The following is a 19,379-nucleotide window of genomic DNA, read 5'->3' as shown; positions in this document are numbered from 1 at the left end:
GTTAAGATAATTTATGCAGCCGGTTAGGATAATGAATGAGGTTTTGGTTAGGGATTATTATATTATGATGTGCTACAAAAGCCACACTTCCGCTAGTAGTCTTATTGTCACAAACGAAATTTATATTTCTGAAGTCGATTTTCCCCCTGTTTTCTCGACCACCTATCGGAAGCTAGAAAATCCTGGTACTTATCTACCATTGGATGATACGCTCTACGAACATCAATGAGCCAATCAGAGTCGAGTACGATGAGCGATTGATACAGCGTCGACTAATTGTCCTGAATGCTAAGGAAATGCAGGCTAGCACGTGGGTAAATTCAGAAGGCGATCTCTCCCAAAAATACTTGATTTCAGTACATTACTATTCTCTTTGGTGATTTAAAACTCACATTCTAGTGGGTGAAAAATCGATTTTACTACTAAGCTGGCTATCAAGCTTTCTAATGGCGGACAATGGCGATAATGACTCCCAGCACAGAGTGAATGAGGGTGACTACGTAGTACTGAAACGGGGAGACATCTACAAAGCTGTGCAGATTCAAAAGAAAAAGTGAGTCCTCACACAACTTTGCACATGCACAATCGCATTATCTGTTGATTTACGTTCGCTAACAATGCTTCACAGTCAAGTCAAATCTTTTGCCTGTACTAGTGTTACTAGTTTGCAATCTATGTCTGGTGGATTAGCATTGTCCAATTGTCATCATTGCTTGCTAGCTAGGAGTAGGATACTCAGCCAGGTAACTTTAACGTAGCATTTTTACATTTATAGAAGAGAATGTCATGTTGCCAGCTTCAAGCTGGATGACATATTGGCAGTACTCCAGTTGTGTAGTCAGTATAGTGTATCACAGTGGACTCACTGTGTCAATGTGCGTTTGAGATGATCTGACATGTCTTCTTCCCAACCCCAGGAAAACAGTATTTGAAAAGCAGTGGTTCTTCCTGGACAATGCAGTGGGGGAGTTGTATGGGACCACCTTTGAAGTTGTGACTGGTGGGACACTGCAGCCACGGAAACCTAAATGTGTCGAGAGCTCTGCAGGTAGCTACATGCCGACAACGACAATCTCCATTATTCTCTCATTCCAGTAAGGATTCAGTTGTCCAGGCACCGAGTTGATGTCTGTGTCTTGTTTTTGTGCGCCTCTTTAGATGCCAAGGAAGCAGGAACAGACAACAGGAACATTCTGGATGATGGGAAATCACAGAAACTCACCAGAGATGATATTGAGACCCTCAAAGAGCAGGGTCTGAAGGGACAGGTACCTCTGGATATATGTGGATTAGTTGTCATTAATGTGGATTAGTTATCACTAGCCGGAAGTGGAGATCCTGGACTGACGTGGTTTCACGTGGTCTGCGGTTGTGAGGCTGGACTCTAAAATGACATTGGTAGAGAAATTACCATTAAATTATCTGGCAACAGCTCTGGTGGACATTCCGGCAGTCAGCATGCCAATTGCACGCTCCCTCAACTTTAGACATCCGTGGCATTGTGTTGTAACAAAACTGCACATTTTAGAATGGCCTTTTGTCCCCAGCACAAGGTGTACCTGTGTAATAATCATGCTGTTTATTCAGCTTCATATTATGCCACACCTGTCAGATAGATGGATTATGGCAAAGGAGACATGCTCACGAACGGGGATGTAAACAAATTTGTGCACACAATTTGAGAGAAATAAGCTTTTTGTGCATATGGACAATTTCTGTGATCTTTTATTTCAGCTCATGAAACATGGGACCAACGCTTTACATGTTGCATTTATGTTTTTGTTCAGTATGCGTTGGAAGTCATGGTGAAAGATTTGCTTTTGTTGAGGATGCTCCTCTGACTTCACTTTCCATAGGAAATAGTCCAGCAGCTGATAGAGAACAGTACAACATTCAGGGACAAGACTGAGTTTGCACAGGAGAAATACATCAAGAAAAAAAAGAAAAAGTGAGTCAGTGGAATATATAGATAATAATGCACACACACTCCAGGACCAGGGTTAGTGATGAATGAAATAGGGCTTTCCAAGTTCTGAATGACTTGTGTTCTGTTCCCTCCAGGTATGAGAACAGTGTGATGGTTCTAAGGCCCTCCTGTCGTGTCCTGGCTATGATGTACCACGGCAGAGAACCAGGGAAGATATGGTGAGTGTAGCCACCATGCCAGCTAAGTCATACCAAGGCCTATTTGTAGGTCCTGATGTTTTTTCCTGGCTAGGTCAAGTGGTCAGGAAAACCTCTGGGCCCAAATTCAGTTTTTATTAAGAGAACTTCCTCTCTGTATTGTATGCGGTTGTTGTAGTAACCAAGATTGTGTCTCTGCCTCCCTCCACCAGCCACCTGCGGTATGACACCCTTGCCCAGATGTTGACTCTGGGGAATATCCATGCAGGCAGTAAGGTGCTGGTGTTTGAGACCTGTGCTGGACTGGTGCTGGGGGCTGTCATGGAGAGGATGGGAGGTAACTGGACTATAGAAATGTCTGGACGTATCATGGCTAGACCTGCCATGATCTGCATCTAAAATGGCACCCTATTCCCTATATAGTGTAGTAGGTTTGAACAGAGCCTCAAAAGTAGTGCACTATGCAGGGAATAGGGTGCCATATCGGACTCGCACATGATGGCTTAATTCTGCATGGTTTATGAATTGTGTTTGCTCTGTGGCAAGCCGGTCTATTCCCTGTCTATGTTTACCATGCTCTGACTGCCATGTCAGCAGTCAACGTTTTATGTAATACATTTAAATTAGAAGGTCCTGTAACGAATAGACATTTTTTTTCATGACATTTTAGTCATTTATCAGATGCTCTTATCCAGAGCAACTTACAGTTAGTGCATTTACCTTAAGATCGCTAGGTGGGTCTAGAGCTGCTGCGGTGACCGTATGCCACACCGGCAGTCATGAGTCATGGCCATAGTAAAATGCGCTCTGGACCAAATGTTCAGTCTAAGCTGAGTGTGTGCACACAGTAGCCCCGAGACTGCTTCGCGGCTCCCCAGGACTGCTTTATAGAGCGCAGAAGAAATGTCAGGCCACGGAGAGAAGCACGAGATTGAACTTCACTTAACTATAACAGGGAAAACTTAACACTAGAAAGTTAACACTATCAACGTTTCCCTTTCCTGTGGCAATGGTGATCTAATCAACGCAATATTAGCCACTTCCAATGCAACAGAACGAAACAAACAATGCAAGAGATTTTGTTGTAGGCAGAACGCATCAGAGTAGGATTCTACACAGACCGTTGCGACAACCAATCAGAGCTGCAGTAGGCTTATATGCAAATAGACCATTGCCATATGGATCTGTGCCATTTACTTTGAACTGGACTGTGTTGATAGCTGTGGTCGTGGGTAGGGCTGTGGATGTCATGAAAGTGTGTTAGCCGGTGATTGCCAAGCAAAAAGCTGCTGGTCTCACAGTAATTGACCCTCAATTAACATAAACACATTTAGCATCCTACAAGCCATTTTAAAAGGTCTAATAAATCCATGTAATATAGCCTACATACACCTTCACAATAAATCTATTATTTATTTAAAATAAAAAAGCATGATATAAAGACAATGTAGTCTATTTCAGAATAACAGAATAGCATACTCTGTATTGTCTGATGTGTCTATACCAAATAGCTGTGGGCTACAGTAGTTCATTTTGCGGGCAAGATTTGCTTATTATTCCGTGGCCTTATTTTGTAGTATGAAGAATACAATTGAACAAAGCAAAATAAAATATATTTTCTCCAAACAATTTGAGGGAGTGTGCACATGAGGCTATTCTGCGTTGAGCGGTTAACAAAGAAATAAGTACTCCTATATGCTTCATTTGGAGTTATTAAACAAACTTTTTATTTGTGCTACAAACGTTGGGCTATATGTTTTGATTTTTAATACATTCTAAGGCTGCATGATGAGTCTTTAATGATGATTTGAAAAAAGTTGCTTGAAAGGCATGAGCTCTGCTTTGTTTTTTTGTGCAGGCTGTACACACTTCATCAGTCTCTCATTCACAATTTGACAAGCACTTTATAATTCCTCAAATTTCACGGCGGCATCTCCTTTGTGGCCGTAATGCACCCTAAAAAAATCCATGCATTTTGCGGCTCGGAGTGCTGCGTTGTGCCTTTCTCCGTGAGTCTGCTGCGCAATCCGAAGCGTCTCTCACTCTCATGGCTGTCGGTCACGTGATCGGGTCTTTTTCACCAGGATACAAGTGAAGACAGACACATTGGGGATGTAACTGCGTGCGTCCTTATCCAATTCCGAGGTGCATATTGAAGATATTGGAAGAACTCTCCACATTTACTTTTCGTTAGGCCTACTCATCTTGTTGGCTAACAGGCTAGTGCTTTTGCTGTCCATGTCAATCTACTGTCCCCCATAGTATGACTTATTCTGTGCGAGAAATAAATATTTCATACATAGTCTGGGACAGTTGTGGGATGCGATAGATCCCAAATTAATACAACCACTAGCATCAAAACAACTTTTTTTTTAATGCAATGTGGCTGACGCAACAGATCAGAACGTTTAGCTTAAAATGTTATAAGTGAAGCAATGAGCACATGGTAGTAGGCCATAAGCACGACTGTTCCATTAGCGGGAAAACACCATTATCAAAAGTGACCGCAAATGCGATTATGCATTATAAAGGCTAATTTTTATGGTGAAAATGATCTTCCCCAAATTTGAAACTCACTTGCAGCTTATGTATCCCAGTTAGACTCTAAACCCCCTGTAAAGCGGATTAATGTGCTTCATTTTAAGAAGTTATTTGGCCACTTTAGTTGTGATACAAACCTTATTAAAACATATAAGCCTATGGGCTAGGCTACATAAGGTGTGCGACTATGATTTGAAGAAGTTGACAAAAAAAGGCATTGTTTCTTATTATTCACAAGTGATAATAATATAATTGTATAGTTTTTTTTTTTAAGATTCTGCGCATGTGACATACTATTTGATTTGATATAATTCACAAGTGATAGGCTAATATTGTCACCCATCAGACTATTCTTGATTTAATCTTGTCTTTTAAATACTAAGTAATATGTATGACATTTGTTTTGATTTAGAATGGACCATTATCATGCACCCGTATCAAAACATAAATGCACTTAAATTGCAAATGGAGGACGCTTTTTCCCGTGGGTTATTTTCATGCCTGCCAGGTAGGCTATACTCATGTTGTAAATATAAGCAGTGTGCTTAATATTAGGAAAGTTGAGAAATAAATATAATAGGCCTAGCCTATAGAAAGCTGATGGGATGCTCGTCTTTTTATTAGCGACCATCACTCTGTTTTCTTCCTCAATTGCGTAGCCTATAGAAATGTTGCGAAACATGAGCTCCTGGGCTCTCATTAAGTGTTTGATTAGATTTTCCAAACATTTGCATTGATGTCAGAGCGATTAGTGCTGAGTACCAGGCAGTTAGCAAGTTTGGTAGGCTACTAATGACCAGCAGCATCATCAGAGCTTGGAGAAGCCTAATTACCGTGACTAAACGGTCATTTGGAATTTGACTGTCTTCATGACTCGTGACCGCCGGTAGATGCGCATGTGTTGAGATCAAAGCGAGAGCTGCTTGTAGCCACGTGTGCACATTTTGTTTATATCCTTTGCTAGTTATTGAGTTATTAGCCCAGTTATAGATCATTTGTAGGCAGCAATAGGGGAGTGATTGCTTCCTTCAAGAGCACAAAATGTGTACATTTCTAGACATATTTGAAAAAGCAAGTCAGGTAAAGAGCCTTTTTTTTTGTCTTAAAGGGGCAGTGTTTTATTTTGAAAGTGGATTGAATACGCTAAGTGGCCAATAGGCAGAGGGTAGCATAATTTGTCTGATTCTCTGTATTAATGGCATGGGAATAATAATGCATTTTATTTTGTGGTGGTTTCTTCCATCAAAAAAAAAATAACATTTTCAGTCGCCTCAGTGTCTGAAGGACAAGTGTATAAACAGGTTGTCAAGCCCTGCATGTTTTTTTCAAAAGTCTCATGGACTGTAGGCCTACATTCCATTGTTTTTGATAGTAGGCCACTCTGGTAGGCCTACATCATGATCAAATAGCTGCGATAGCCTACTTGGCCACTGTTAACACTGTAACTTAAAGTGGGTACAGCCTCTGTGTTCACACAGCGCTGGAAGAATTTTCACAACGTTGAAGTCTGCGCTCAGCAGACCTGAAATTTTCTCAGTGCCCTAAAATGTGCTCTGGACAGGTTGGTACCAACTCGCTAATTACCATCAGGTCACTAATGACCTGGGACTCAGCATTCTATTGTCCCTCTAAATCTAATCAAATCTAATTTTATTTGTCACATACACATGGTTAGCAGATGTTAGTGCGAGTGTAGCGAAATGCTTGTGCTTCTAGTTCCGACAATGCAGTAATAACCAACAAGTAATCTAGCTAACAATTCCAAAACTACTACCTTATAGACACAAGTGTAAGGGGATAAAGAATATGTACATAAGATATATGAATGAGTGATGGTACAGAGCGGCATAGGCAAGATACAGTAGATGGTATTGAGTGCATTATATACATATGAGATGAGTATGTAAACAAAGTGGCATAGTTAAAGTGGCTAGTGATACATGTATTACATAAGGATGCAGTAGATGATATAGAGTACAGTATATACGTATACATATGAGATGAATAATGTAGGGTATGTAAACATTATATTAGGTAGCATTGTTTAAAGTGGCTAGTGATATATTTTACATAATTTCCCATCAATTCCCATTATTAAAGTGGCTGGAGTTGAGTCAGTGTGTTGGCAGCAGCCACTCAATGTTAGTGGTGGCTGTTTAACAGTCTGATGGCCTTGAGATAGAAGCTGTTTTTCAGTCTCTCGGTCCCAGCTTTGATGCACCTGTACTGACCTTGCTTTCTGGATGATAGCGGGGTGAACAGGCAGTGGCTCGGGTGGTTGTTGTCCTTGATGATCTTTATGGCCTTCCTGTGACATCGGGTGGTGTAGGTGTCCTGGAGGGCAGGTAGTTTGCCCCCGGTGATGCGTTGTGCAGACCTCACTAGCCTCTGGAGAGCCTTACGGTTGTGGGCGGAGCAGTTGCCGTACCAGGCGGTGATACAGCCCGACAGGATGCTCTCGATTGTGCATCTGTAGAAGTTTGTGAGTGCTTTTGGTGACAAGCCGAATTTCTTCAGCCTCCTGAGGTTGAAGAGGCGGAAACATGGCTGACTGGAGAGACGCTATCGGAGACGGTGCAGCCACTGTTGTGTCGTCTGCAAACTTGATGATTGAGTTGGAGCCGTACCAATGTAAGAAATGACACGTAAAAAAAAGCCTAAGTCTGAAAATACCTGAATCAAAATGATGGTAAGCCTGAGTTTAAAAAAAATAAGGTTTGAGTTTACCGCTTATTACACACAGCAGAAAACATAAACCAAAACGGATTTGAGATGTCTTTGGTACATAATTGGTCTAGCTTATACTCCGAAATTAAATGGATTATAGTAATTGCCTTTAAGTGTGGACTGTATTACCCACGAGTCTGGGAGGGAAAGTATCGCCCTAGGCGATGCTGTTGGTTCATTGATTGTGCAGGGCGGCTTACAGTTGTCCTACAATTATAGAGAATTTGTATTTGGTTTTGAATGGCCTAGTAATAGTGAATTTTGTATATTTTCATAATTAATAGGCTGACACATGACCTTTTAGCTATTACAGAATATCTCACCACTGTGCTTTTCCATCTCATCTCCTTCATTCCCTTCTCGTGCATGCAGAGCAGTGGAGGCTGCTGAGGGGAGAACAGCTCATAATAATGTCCAGAACGGAGCAAATGGAATGGCACCAAACACCTGGAAACCATGTGTTTGGTGCATTTGATCCCATTCCACTGATTCCACTCCAGCCATTACCACAAGCCCATTCTCCCCAATTAAGGTGCTACCAAACTCCTTTGGCACAGATGGCCTGTCAACATTTTAATGAAATATGTTTTGTTTTGAAAACATGTTACTATTGATGTTCCCGAACAGATGTAACTTGTTTTCCCAAATTAAGCACGGGGTATCTGCAAATTATATTGGGCGGAATATAATTTGTCGCACAGCGAGAATATGCTCCTCAAACAGTGGTTGATGTGTGTCGTGAAAAAGTATTTGCCCCCTTTCTGATAATCTGTATTTTTGCAAGTTTTTCAAAAACCGAATGTTATCAGATCTTCAGCCTTGCTGCATGACCCAGCTGCTCTTCAGCTCACAGGCGGATGGCCTGTCATTGTCCTGTAGAATTCTCTGACACAGAGCAGAATTTATGGTTCCTCCTTTTAAGGCAAGTAGCCCAGGTCCTGAGGCAGCAAAGCATCCCCAAACAATCACACTACCACCACCATGCTTGACCATTGGTTTGAGGTTCTTACTATGAAATGCAGTGTTTCGTTTTCGCCGGGCATAATGGGACCCATGTCATCCAAAACGTTGCCTCAATTATGACAAAAAAGCACCTGGAGGATGATCCAAGAATCTTGAAAGAATGTTCTATGGACAGATGAGTCAAAAGTATAACTTGGACGACATGGGTCCCATTTATAGTCTCATCGTGCAGCCCATATCTTTGGATTTCTACGTAGCCTAGTGGTTAGAGCGTTGGACTAGTAACCGGAAGGTTGCGAGTTCAAAACCCCCGAGCTGTCATTCTGCCCCTGAACAGGCAGTTAACCCACTGTTCCCAGGCCGTCATTGAAAATAAGAATGTGTTCTTAACTGACTTGCCTGGTTTAAATAAAGGTAAAAAAAATAATTCTAAGGTATGTGTCATTCACAACGTAAGTTTCCAAATAACTCTTAAGTCTAGCATATAGGACTTGTTTCAAGTGATCACTTTTACACTCAACATATCCACTTATCCATATCCACATATGCGTACTCAATCCGGATTGGGGAAAAATATTGGTTCTATTTTATTCACCTAAGTTTAATTATATTCTTCTTACTATAAAATAATGGCACAGGACTTATAAGCATATCTTGTCTTCAAAATGCAGAAGCCTACAGTCTACAGGCCTACAGGCCAATTACATTCTGTTCTTCTGAAATCCATTTTCCTCGTCATAACCTTTCTTTAGATCTGCCCAAAATAAATCATGTATTTATTGTGGTATTTTCCAAAGGCGCGCATCAGCTGCTTCTATGCATTGAGGCATGGAAATGCTAAATGTGCGTGTGTTAATTAACGGTAAATTACCGTGAGACAGGCAGTCTTTTGCATGACAATAACCAGCAGGCACAAAATGTCATGACTGCCACAGCCCTACCACATTTTCTTTCGTTACAGCCTTATTCTAAAATGGATAAATAATATCTGTATAATTTACACACAATACCCCATAATGACAAAAAAAAAGTTTTTGTTTTGCAAATGTATAAAAAATAAACATACCTTATTTACATAAGTATTCAGACACTTTGCTATGATACTCAATTTAGCGCAGGTGCATCCTGTTTCCATTGATCATCCTTGAAATGTGTCTACAGCTTGATTGGAGTCCACCTGTGGTAAATTTATTTGATTTGGAAAGGCACACACCTGTCTATATAAGGTCCCACAGTTAACAGTGCATGTCATGGGGAAAAAACAAGCCATGGGGTTGAAGGAATTGTCCGTAGAGCTCCGAGACAGGATTGTGTCGAGGCACCAATCTGGGGAAGGGTACCAAAAAATGTCTGTAGCATTGAAGGGGTCCAAGAACACAGTGACCTCCATCATTCTTAAATGGAAGAAGTTTGGAACCACCAAGACTCTTCCTCGAGCTGGCTGCCCTATGGTCACTCTGATAGAGCTCCAGAGTTCTTCTATAGATTTGGGAGAACCTTCCAGAAAGACAACCATCTCTGCAACACTCCACCAATCAGGCTTTTATGGTAGAGTGGCCAGACCGAAGCCACTCAGTAAAAGGCACATGACAGCCCACTTGGAGTTTGCCAAACGGCATCTAAATGGCTCAGACCATGAGAAACATGATTCTCTGGTCTGATGAAACCAAGATTGAACACTTTGTCCTGACTGCCAAGCGTCACGTCTGGAGAGAACCTAGAACCATCCCTATGGTGAAGCATGGTGGTGGCAGCATCATGCTGTGGGGATGTTTTTCAGTGGCAGGGGCAGAGACTATTGAGGATCAAGGGCGGAAAATTAACGGAGAAACGTACAGAGAGATCCTTGAGATCCTTGATGAAAGCCTGCTCAGGACCTCCGACTGGGGCAAAGGTTCACCTTCCACCAGGACAATGACCCTAAGCACACATCCAAGACAACGCAGGTGTGTCCTTGAGTGGCCCAGCCAGAGCCCGGACTTGAACTCGATCGAACATCTCTGCAGCGACGCTCCCCATTCAACCTGACAGAGCTTGAGAAGATCTGCAGAGAAGAATGGGAGATACTCCCCAAATACAGGTTTGCCAAGCTTGGAGCGTCATACTTGTTATGACTCTCCTGGTCTCTTCTGCTCTCTAGTATTACCAAAGCAATGCCTTTGTCCCCTCAGAAGACTTTTGCCGCAAAAAACAATAACACCCAAAAAGTGAATATTGGAACAATATTTCTTTGATAGGCATGTTAGGAATGGTCAGTGTGGATCTAAAGAATAGTCATGTCATATTGTTTATTTTGTGATGTCATTAACTGTATAATGAAAATACTGTAACTTAGGAAGGAAACCCCCTTCGACTGTTAAGTTTCCATCCAATTTTATGTTAATACAATATGAAGAACGATTAAACTATTTTTTGTTAAGATGGGCATGTAATTTTAGTTTTCTAACGAGATCATAATTTTAACTAAGCTACGCTCCAAATGAGGTCAGAGGAGTGTGTCAGTGGTGGAACTGCCCTTTCTGACCAGAGTGCTTAAAAGAACTCGCTAAGAATGAACATATTCAGACTAGCAGACGGACAGCGTGAGCTCAACGTTACGAATTGTTGAAACTCTGAGACTCAACACGAGGTGAGAAGATAACCTCCACTACAAGACCAGAAACATTCAGTCTGCAGCTGTGCCTGTGAAAGTGGTGCCAGAACTTTGACTAAAGACACAAGGTGGGAAGGAAGAAATCCCATCTCATACAATCACTGGCGCATCTTAGTAGGAATTCTACTTGAACACTCCACTACCAGAGAAGCTCTACAACTAAGGACATGGTGACCACAGGTGGACAAGCTGAAGCCATACACCGATGCATGAACTATAATTACCCTGTCCACATAGAAGGGTTGATTGGTTCAACAGAGATAGATGACAAACAAAGACATCTACGCGTTAATATATACATTGCATTTCTTATCGCATGGGCGCTGGTTAGGGTATTAAGTATTCTGATTGCTGTGAGCATAGTTTCCAAATGTATGTACGATAAGTTTGACTCTTTTTGTCTCTCCCTCTTTTTATCTACCCCTCCCTCTCCGTATGTGTAACAAGCCATCACATTGTGTCAGTCCACTAGGGACTTTTGTCTCGTGTGTGTGTGTGTGTGTGGTGTGTGTGTATTCTGTGTTATTATTTAGTTTGTTAATAAATTATCTAAATACATTTGTGTTGTACTGAATGATCAGAAAAGGCTGGGGTTATTTCGGATTCAAGAGGTCTGCGACGTTCAGAATGAGACTGTATGAGGTAATGATTAATAAATGACTGTTATTGATATATCTTATACCATCTCCCGACTTAAACTCAAGATCACTCGTTAAACAACTTCTCCCGTGGTGCCCCAAATTCCTAATGAGTTAATTGCTACATGAAAAATGTAATCAGGTAACAATTAAACATAGTTTGAGTCGATAACAGTCATCACATTAATGAAAGTCCCGACATACCCAAGAATACTTGAGTCTGTAGTTGCTGCCAAAGGTCCTTCAACAAAGTACTAAGTGTCTGAATACATAAGTAAATGTGATATTTCAGTATTTTCTTTCATTTAGCAAAAATTCTAAAAACCTGTTTTGATTTGTCATTATGGGGTATTGTGTGTAGATTGGGGGGGGTTAATACATTTTAGAATAAGGCTGTAACATAACAAAATGTTGAAAAAGTCACTGTATCATCGTCATAGTAAAAAAAATCCTCAAAATAGCTATCGGCAAAGTCCGTTAATAAGGGGGGGTTAAAGTGCGAGTGTTAGTTTACGAAAGCCATTTTTTTTGTTAGGGTGGGGAGTGGTGCGAGGGGGGACGGGGGGGTGCTGTGGGATTATTTAAGATACTCTTTGAAGAGATAGGGATTTAGATGTTTTTGGTAGATGGGCAGGGACTCTGCTGTCCTAGCTTCAGAGGGAAGCTGGTTCCACCATCGCTGCACAACACAGTCCCATCTGACTAAGATCACAACATGGTGTCAAAAGTGCTTCAACCTGATCAAATATATCACAGAAAACAATCATGTTCCTTGTAGAGAACGAGATATCGATATATCGGGCTGATGTTGTCCTTTTCTTGTGTATCAGCCCTTCTTCTGCGAGTCTACATATCAAAACTGCTGCTATGCCAGTTGCCACTCAACACACGAGCCACGAGCACTGCACATTACTGAGGAATGTCTAGCTGGGGAAATTAGCAGCAGCAAGCTAGCTCTTTCTTCAGCAGAAAGGTGCAGTATTGATGTATGAATTGACACAGTGACCAAAATCAAACTCCTGTTGCACATATTAGTTTAATTAATTCACTAATAAGGCTTGTCAACATGCCCAGACATGGATGCAATAAGCAAGCTTACTAGCTAAGCAGATAGCTATGTGACCTTTTAGGAAAGATTACTCCTCTGTGGTGTTGGCTAGATAGCTATATTAGCTGGTTAGATAAACATGGTGTTAAGATATCAGATAGCTAGCTACATTGGCTAATAGCTCCTAACGTTAGCTGGTTACCATTTTGAACGTGCACCAAGTGAAATGAGCGATGGAGGCAGATGTGATAGGGAACCGGAGTTAAGGCGTCTGGTGTTTGTTTTTTTCAGCTGTTCAGGCACACAAAAAAAATCTGTAGCAAGCCGAAGTCTACGCCCTTTTGTCTGTGAACGGTTAACAGTAGGGATTCTGAACGGTTAACAGTAGGGATTCTGAACGGTTAACAGTAGGGATTCTGAACGGTTAACAGTAGGGATTCTGAACGGTTAACAGTAGGGATTCTGAACGGTTAACAGTAGGGATTCTGAACGGTTAACAGTAGGGATTCTGAACGGTTAACAGTAGGGATTCTGAACGGTTAACAGTAGGGATTCTGAACGGTTAACAGTAGGGATTCTGTTAACAGTAGGGACGGTTAACAGTAGGGTAGGGATTCTGAACGGTTAACAGTAGGGATTCTGAACGGTTAACAGTAGGATTCTGAACGGTTAACAGTAGGGATTCTGAACGGTTAACAGTAGTGATTCTGAACGGTTAACAGTAGTGATTCTGAACGGTTAACAGTAGGGATTCTGAACGGTTAACAGTAGGGATTCTGAACGGTTAACAGATTCTAGGGATTCTGAACGGTTAACAGTAGGGATTCTGAACGGTTAACAGTAGGGATTCTGAACGGTTAACAGTAGGGATTCTGAACGGTTAACAGTAGGGATTCTGAACGGTTAACAGTAGGGATTCTGAACGGTTAACAGTAGGGATTCTGAACGGTTAACAGTAGGGATTCTGAACGGTTAACAGTAGTGATTCTGAACGGTTAACAGTAGGGATTCTGAACGGTTAACAGTAGGGATTCTGAACGGTTAACAGTAGGGATTCTGAACGGTTAACAGTAGGGATTCTGAACGGTTAACAGTAGGGATTCTGAACGGTTAACAGTAGGGATTCTGAACGGTTAACAGTAGGGATTCTGAACGGTTAACAGTAGTGATTCTGAACGGTTAACAGTAGGGATTCTGAACGGTTAACAGTAGGGATTCTGAACGGTTAACAGTAGGGATTCTGAATGGTTAACAGTAGGGATTATGCAATAAAGTCTTTGATGTCATTCAATAAGAGACGATTCATTTTCATGCACATTTTTCCATTGAGAAATACTGCACTGTAAAATTGCGTGACTGAAATGAATGACAGATTTCTGGAGTCAACAGATTTCAAATCTCAACCCGCTTATTTCTTGACGGATAGCTAAACTACCCAAGTGGACCAAAGCGCAGCGTGATCTGGGTTCCACATCTTTTTATTACTATGTGAAACTCACAGCAAAACAAAAAATCTCAAAAGAAACGTGAAGCTAACAATAGTGCCAACAGGCAACTATCCATAGTCAAGATCCCACAAAACACAAAGGAGAAATGGCTGCCTAAATATGATCCCCAATCAGAGACAACAATAAACAGCTGCCTCTGATTGGGAACCATACCAGGCCAACATAGAAATATAAATCACCTAGATGACCCACCCTAGTCACACCCCGACCTAAGATCTCTATGGTCAGGGCGTGACAATATGATGTCCTTCCATACAGGCGTGATATGTTGGAGTGATGCTTATATGCAAAAGTTGTTGATCCGTAGGCTAATATGGAAGGCAAACTGATTGTTTGTCATCGGTAGCACCATAGACTCCACTGATCAGCCAAAACAAGCTCAATAACTCAATGTCTGCACACACTACTATTGAATATGCATTCACCTGTATTGTGGATAGGCCTAGGCTACATCTTGATATACCCAGTTTAGGGTTACCATTGAAATAAAATGATTAACATTATTGTTATGTAGTTAGATTGGTAAAAACAAAGTCAGATGTATTGTTTTGATTTTAAAATGTATGCAAGGATCATCAACTCTATTCAGCTGCAAGCCGATTTTGTCTTGAGAGGATGGTCGGGGCCCGGAACATAATTATAAATCATTTATCAACTGCAAATTGACCACAAGAAGCGCGAACAGATACGTTTGGCTAAAACATAATCATTTCAAACCTTGCTCACATTTGGATACGATCATGTGTCTCTATGTTATGTGTGGGAATACTTCTTTAAGATTTCTTCAATTAAAATCACTTGGAACTGATTTACTGGAGTTTTTACAACCTTAATAAAAAATAATCGTGTTTTTGCTCAGAACCCAAATAAAACCATCCGAGGGCTGCTATGGATACTCACACCGCCATGAACAGAAGCGTGTTCAGAGTGAGCTGAGTGCAGGGAGCAAGTGACGGACAGAAAGGAGCAGCTAATGATTTCAGGCTTTCAGGCAGGGCCTTAAATTTGACAGATACAATCGAGGTAGGGTGGGGCCTGAACGTCGCGGGCATGGGTAGGAAAGGTCGTACTCTACGGATGTTGTAGAGAATGAACCTGCAGAAGCGAGTCACTGCTTTTTGACGTTTGAAAATAAAAGAGAGCCGCACACTCTTGGAGCTCAGATGCAAAAATGTGATACCAACGTTTCGACAGCCAAGCTGTCTTCATCAGGGTATAAACACAAACACTGCGGGATGACTCGTTTATATAGTGTCAAAAGACACAGGTGTCTGTAATCATGGCCAGGAGTTGCCTAATATCATTGGTTAATAATCTAATATTAAAATGTCATACAAAGAACAGCATACAAACAAATGGATAGCATACGATCATAAATTAATTTGACTACACAAGTTTACAAACAATTACATTGGCAAAGTCACAATCACAATAATCACAAGAATGGCTTCAGATCAAAGTCTACGTTGAGGCCGAAGGGCGCAAGGGTCTTTAAATTAAAGATCCAGGCAGCCTATCGTTTTAACAATAAATTATCAAGGTCACCCCCTCTCCTAGGGAGGGTGACATGTTCGATGCCAATATAACGCAGAGACGAAATCGAGTGGCCTGCCACCAAGAAGTGGGCCGCAACTGGATAAGTAAAGTTTTTACACCTAATGGTGCTACGATGCTCTGAGATACGTACTTTTAATTTGCGCTTTGTTTTACCTACATAATTTTTACCGCAAGGACAAGTTATAAGATAAATAACTGCCTTAGTGGAGCACGTAATAACACCTTTGATTGGGATCGATTTCCCTGTTTGTGGGTGTTTGAAGGATCTACATTTATAAGTGCCATTGCATTGAGCACAGCCATTACATTTGTAATTTCCATCCAGTAGGGGTGCAAATAGACGTTGTTCAGGAATATCTTGGGGTGGTAAATCAGAGTTTACCAATTGGTCTCTGAGATTTCTGCCCCGCGAGAATACGACCAAGGGAAGGTCCGAAAACACATTACCGAGACTATCATCGGATTTTAGGATGTGCCAATGTTTGTGAACAATTCCCTTAATTTGTTCAGAGCACTTTGAATAGCGGGTAGTTAGAACGCAAGAATGCGTCTTTTTGCGAGACTGACCTTGAAAAAGGCCATGTCTCGTTTCGTTTTGAATTTTCTCAATGGCAATATGAATCTGATCATTCTTGTAGCCCCTCTCCTTGAACTTTCTTTGCGTCTCAGCCATATTTCTGTCAAAATCGAACTGTTTTTTTGCAAATTCTTTTGATTCGACAGAATTGGCTGTAGGGCAAACTATTTTTTAAGGGAAGTGGGTGACAACTATCAGCCCTCAACAAAATGTTACGATCAGTAGGTTTCCTGTAAAGATCAGTGTATAGAACATTATCTTCACACAAGATCAGAAGATCAAGAAAACTGATTAGACGTGTATCAGATTGCATAGTAAATCTCAGATGCTCAGAACAGGAGTTAAGAAAAGCACTGCTTTTGACGTGAGCAGAGAACGACAGGGTGTTGCCCAGGGTCACGCCAAGGTTCTTTGCCCTGGGAGGGTGACACTTCCATCTTCATATTCTGTTCTATTCTCCTCTCTCTCATCCAGGCTATGGGTCAGTGGTGCAGATGTACCCAGGAGGAGGTCCTGTGAGGGCGGGGATGGAGAGCTTTGGGTTCCCCTCCCACTTCCACGACACGCTCCATGAGTTCCCCATCTGTCACGTCAACGCACTGCTGGCGGGGGCACTGGACACAGAGGCCAAAGACATAGACGCAGGTGTGCGTTTGTGTTTATACTAGGAATGTAATCATTTAATAGACCAACAAATGCTATACTATCTTATCTATTGAATTGATCAAGTTCCTTTTTTTTGTCACAGCTGCAGATTCCGGACAGGCCAATGGGGACAAGTCCAACCTGACCCAGACTGACTCAGAGAAGGCAGAAAGCAAGGAGTGCAGCCCAGACACAGAGGACCAATGCATGGAGACTAGTACCAGTACAGACCCTGCCGCGGACAAGGAGAGAGAGGAGAGGGAGAAACTTAGAGAGATCAGAGTATGACAGCACATAGTAAAGCAGCAAATGGTGTCTGTTGTTTGTCACACCTGTTCGTGCTTGCGTGTTCCAAAGATTTGTTCAACTTAGTCCGATCAATGGCGCATAAATTGAACAGCAACTGTGTGTTGTGTTTTAGGGCCAGGAGAAGAAGGTGAAGATGGAGGAGAAGAGGAAGAAATTAGCTGCTGCTGCTGCCGTGCTGGAGGGGAGGAACGCTGACGGGTCAGCCCTGTTCTCTCATCTCTCTCACCCCCTTCCACCATCTTTCTGTTTTGATAACACTTGGCGACAGTGAACTCTAGACTTGTTTATGAAACCATTAATAAGAGGTAATACACATGTATGAGCACTAATAACCAGTATAACAGCTCTGTGGCACTAAGACTACACCCCCTTGACACGTGAGTTAAATAATCCGTGTAAATAGTCACAGTGACAGTTTCTGCTCTGCCAGCATGTTGGTGTTTTCTTGCACTGTCTAAAAATCAGTGAAACACGGCCGTGCTAACATCTTCGTGTCCGCACGAGACGAGCAAAAGGGGGTCGCTCAGCGGTTATCTTGATCAGAAGGGAGAGAGGTGTGACACGTCTAGTTAAAGACGATTGATGTCTGGGCTTTCAGCACACGTCATCTCATCCTGCGTTTATTCATTTGGTTTTGTCGGTGAGGCGAGGGCTTTCATCTGTCAAGTTTTGCCAGCTCAGTTTTCACCGGGAGGGAGGACAGAAAGAAGAAAACATGTTAATGGTGTTCGAACAGTTCGAACACTGGTAGTAAAATATGTGTTTAATACCTCTGTTTGTTCTCCTCCTCAGGTTGGTGATTGCCAGTCGGTTCCACCCCTGTCCAGTTCTACTGGGCCTTATCAAGTTCCTCGCCCCCTCCAGACCCTTTGTAGTGTACTCTCAATATAAAGAGGTGTGATTCGGAGTGTTCTCTAGTATGCTTCCTAGTAGTACTGATGACGATACCAGTATTGCAATATTTTTCCCATGGCAAAAATGAAAACATGAAGCAGACCAAACTCTTTGCTCCTATAAAAACCTGTTTTGTTTTCTTGTCACGATATTAAAGAGTATTGCGATACGTGTATCGAACCGGGCATACTTTCTAGTGTGTGTCGTGTTCTTAATAATGTAGCGTATTTAATCATCTTCTTGCTTTACAACCCAAACTTTGTGTACTACAGACCCTTCATAGTTTGTTGTTGCCAGTAGACCCTAGTGTACTGCCATTATACATTTATTGTCTTTCTGCAGTGGGAAATCTATCAAATCCACTGATAAAACATCTGTAATCTAGTCTGGAGTTCGGAAATATCACCCCTGTCATGTTCACTCTGTTATGGCCTTCGTTGCTCCTCTGTTATTAAATCTCCCTCTCCCACAGCCTCTGATAGAGTGCTATACAAAGCTCAGGGAACAAGGCGGAGCAGTCAGCCTGCGACTCACCGATTCCTGGATCAGACATTACCAGGTATAATAATTTTCAAACTGAACTGTACCTCTGTGGAAGCATCCATGTTTGTAGTACCAGCGCTAGCTTTTTACCTCTGACCTCACTTCCTGTGTTTGTGTGTGTAGGTGTTGCCTAACAGGACGCACCCCATGCTGCTTATGAGTGGGGGCGGGGGCTACCTCCTCTCAGGGACAACCGTTGCTACGGATACGCCGAAGATGGGCCCAACGAGAGGAGAGGAGCCAGCAGCAAAGCGACTGAAACTCACAGAGACCACAGAGGGATAACACTTAAAACGTATTGCGGTCACCCATTTGTTGTGAAATTTCTATAATTGATGACATCATTTAACTGTACTTGTGGGATAGGACTGAAATCTCTCACGCATCTTAACATCAGTTATATAATCATTTGGCTGCTATTGAGCCATGGAGCTGCTCTCCAAAGCTCTTATCTCCCAAATGCAGCATTTCGTTATCATTACTTTTTTTTTTTGAAGAATGCGCCGTGGTGCAATAAAGAAGTCATTTGTTTTCGCAGACTCATCCCGTAACGCAGCTGTGTGTATGAATTTCAATAAAATACAGTGCTCTAAAAATACTATTACTGTTGATAAGCCCTGTGTTTATGAGGTATTAAAGTTCTTTGTATAAT

General features: G+C 41.9%; 1 protein-coding gene across 1 annotated transcript; it reads left to right on the top strand.

Moving 5' to 3' along the window:
• Window positions 1-237: 237 nt before the first annotated feature.
• Window positions 238-19,328, top strand: trmt6 (tRNA methyltransferase 6 non-catalytic subunit). The gene is made up of 12 exons (XM_035793696.2): window positions 238-553; window positions 918-1,048; window positions 1,159-1,268; window positions 1,857-1,948; window positions 2,062-2,145; window positions 2,337-2,461; window positions 16,811-16,981; window positions 17,085-17,263; window positions 17,403-17,488; window positions 18,083-18,185; window positions 18,657-18,743; window positions 18,851-19,328. Exons 1-12 carry the CDS (start codon window positions 447-449, stop codon window positions 19,010-19,012), a joined length of 1,437 nt encoding a protein of 478 aa, XP_035649589.1. The 5' UTR covers window positions 238-446; the 3' UTR covers window positions 19,013-19,328.
• Window positions 19,329-19,379: the final 51 nt, after the last annotated feature.

This window comes from Oncorhynchus keta, chromosome 19 (assembly GCF_023373465.1).
Source record: "Oncorhynchus keta strain PuntledgeMale-10-30-2019 chromosome 19, Oket_V2, whole genome shotgun sequence".
In the NCBI taxonomy this organism is placed as follows: Eukaryota; Metazoa; Chordata; class Actinopteri; order Salmoniformes; family Salmonidae; genus Oncorhynchus; species Oncorhynchus keta.
The sequence above is the reverse complement of the archived record's forward strand: the minus strand, read 5'-3'. Positions and strand labels throughout refer to the sequence as shown.

Excerpts from the sequence above, each read along its gene's own strand:
- trmt6 (XM_035793696.2), top strand. The coding sequence starts at position 447 with ATGGCGGACAATGGCGATAATGACTCCCAGCACAGAGTGAATGAGGGT. Across the intron at positions 16,982-17,084 it reads GGCCAAAGACATAGACGCAG|CTGCAGATTCCGGACAGGCC; the intron begins GTGTGCGTTTGT and ends TTTTTGTCACAG. Across the intron at positions 18,186-18,656 it reads TGTACTCTCAATATAAAGAG|CCTCTGATAGAGTGCTATAC; the intron begins GTGTGATTCGGA and ends CCTCTCCCACAG.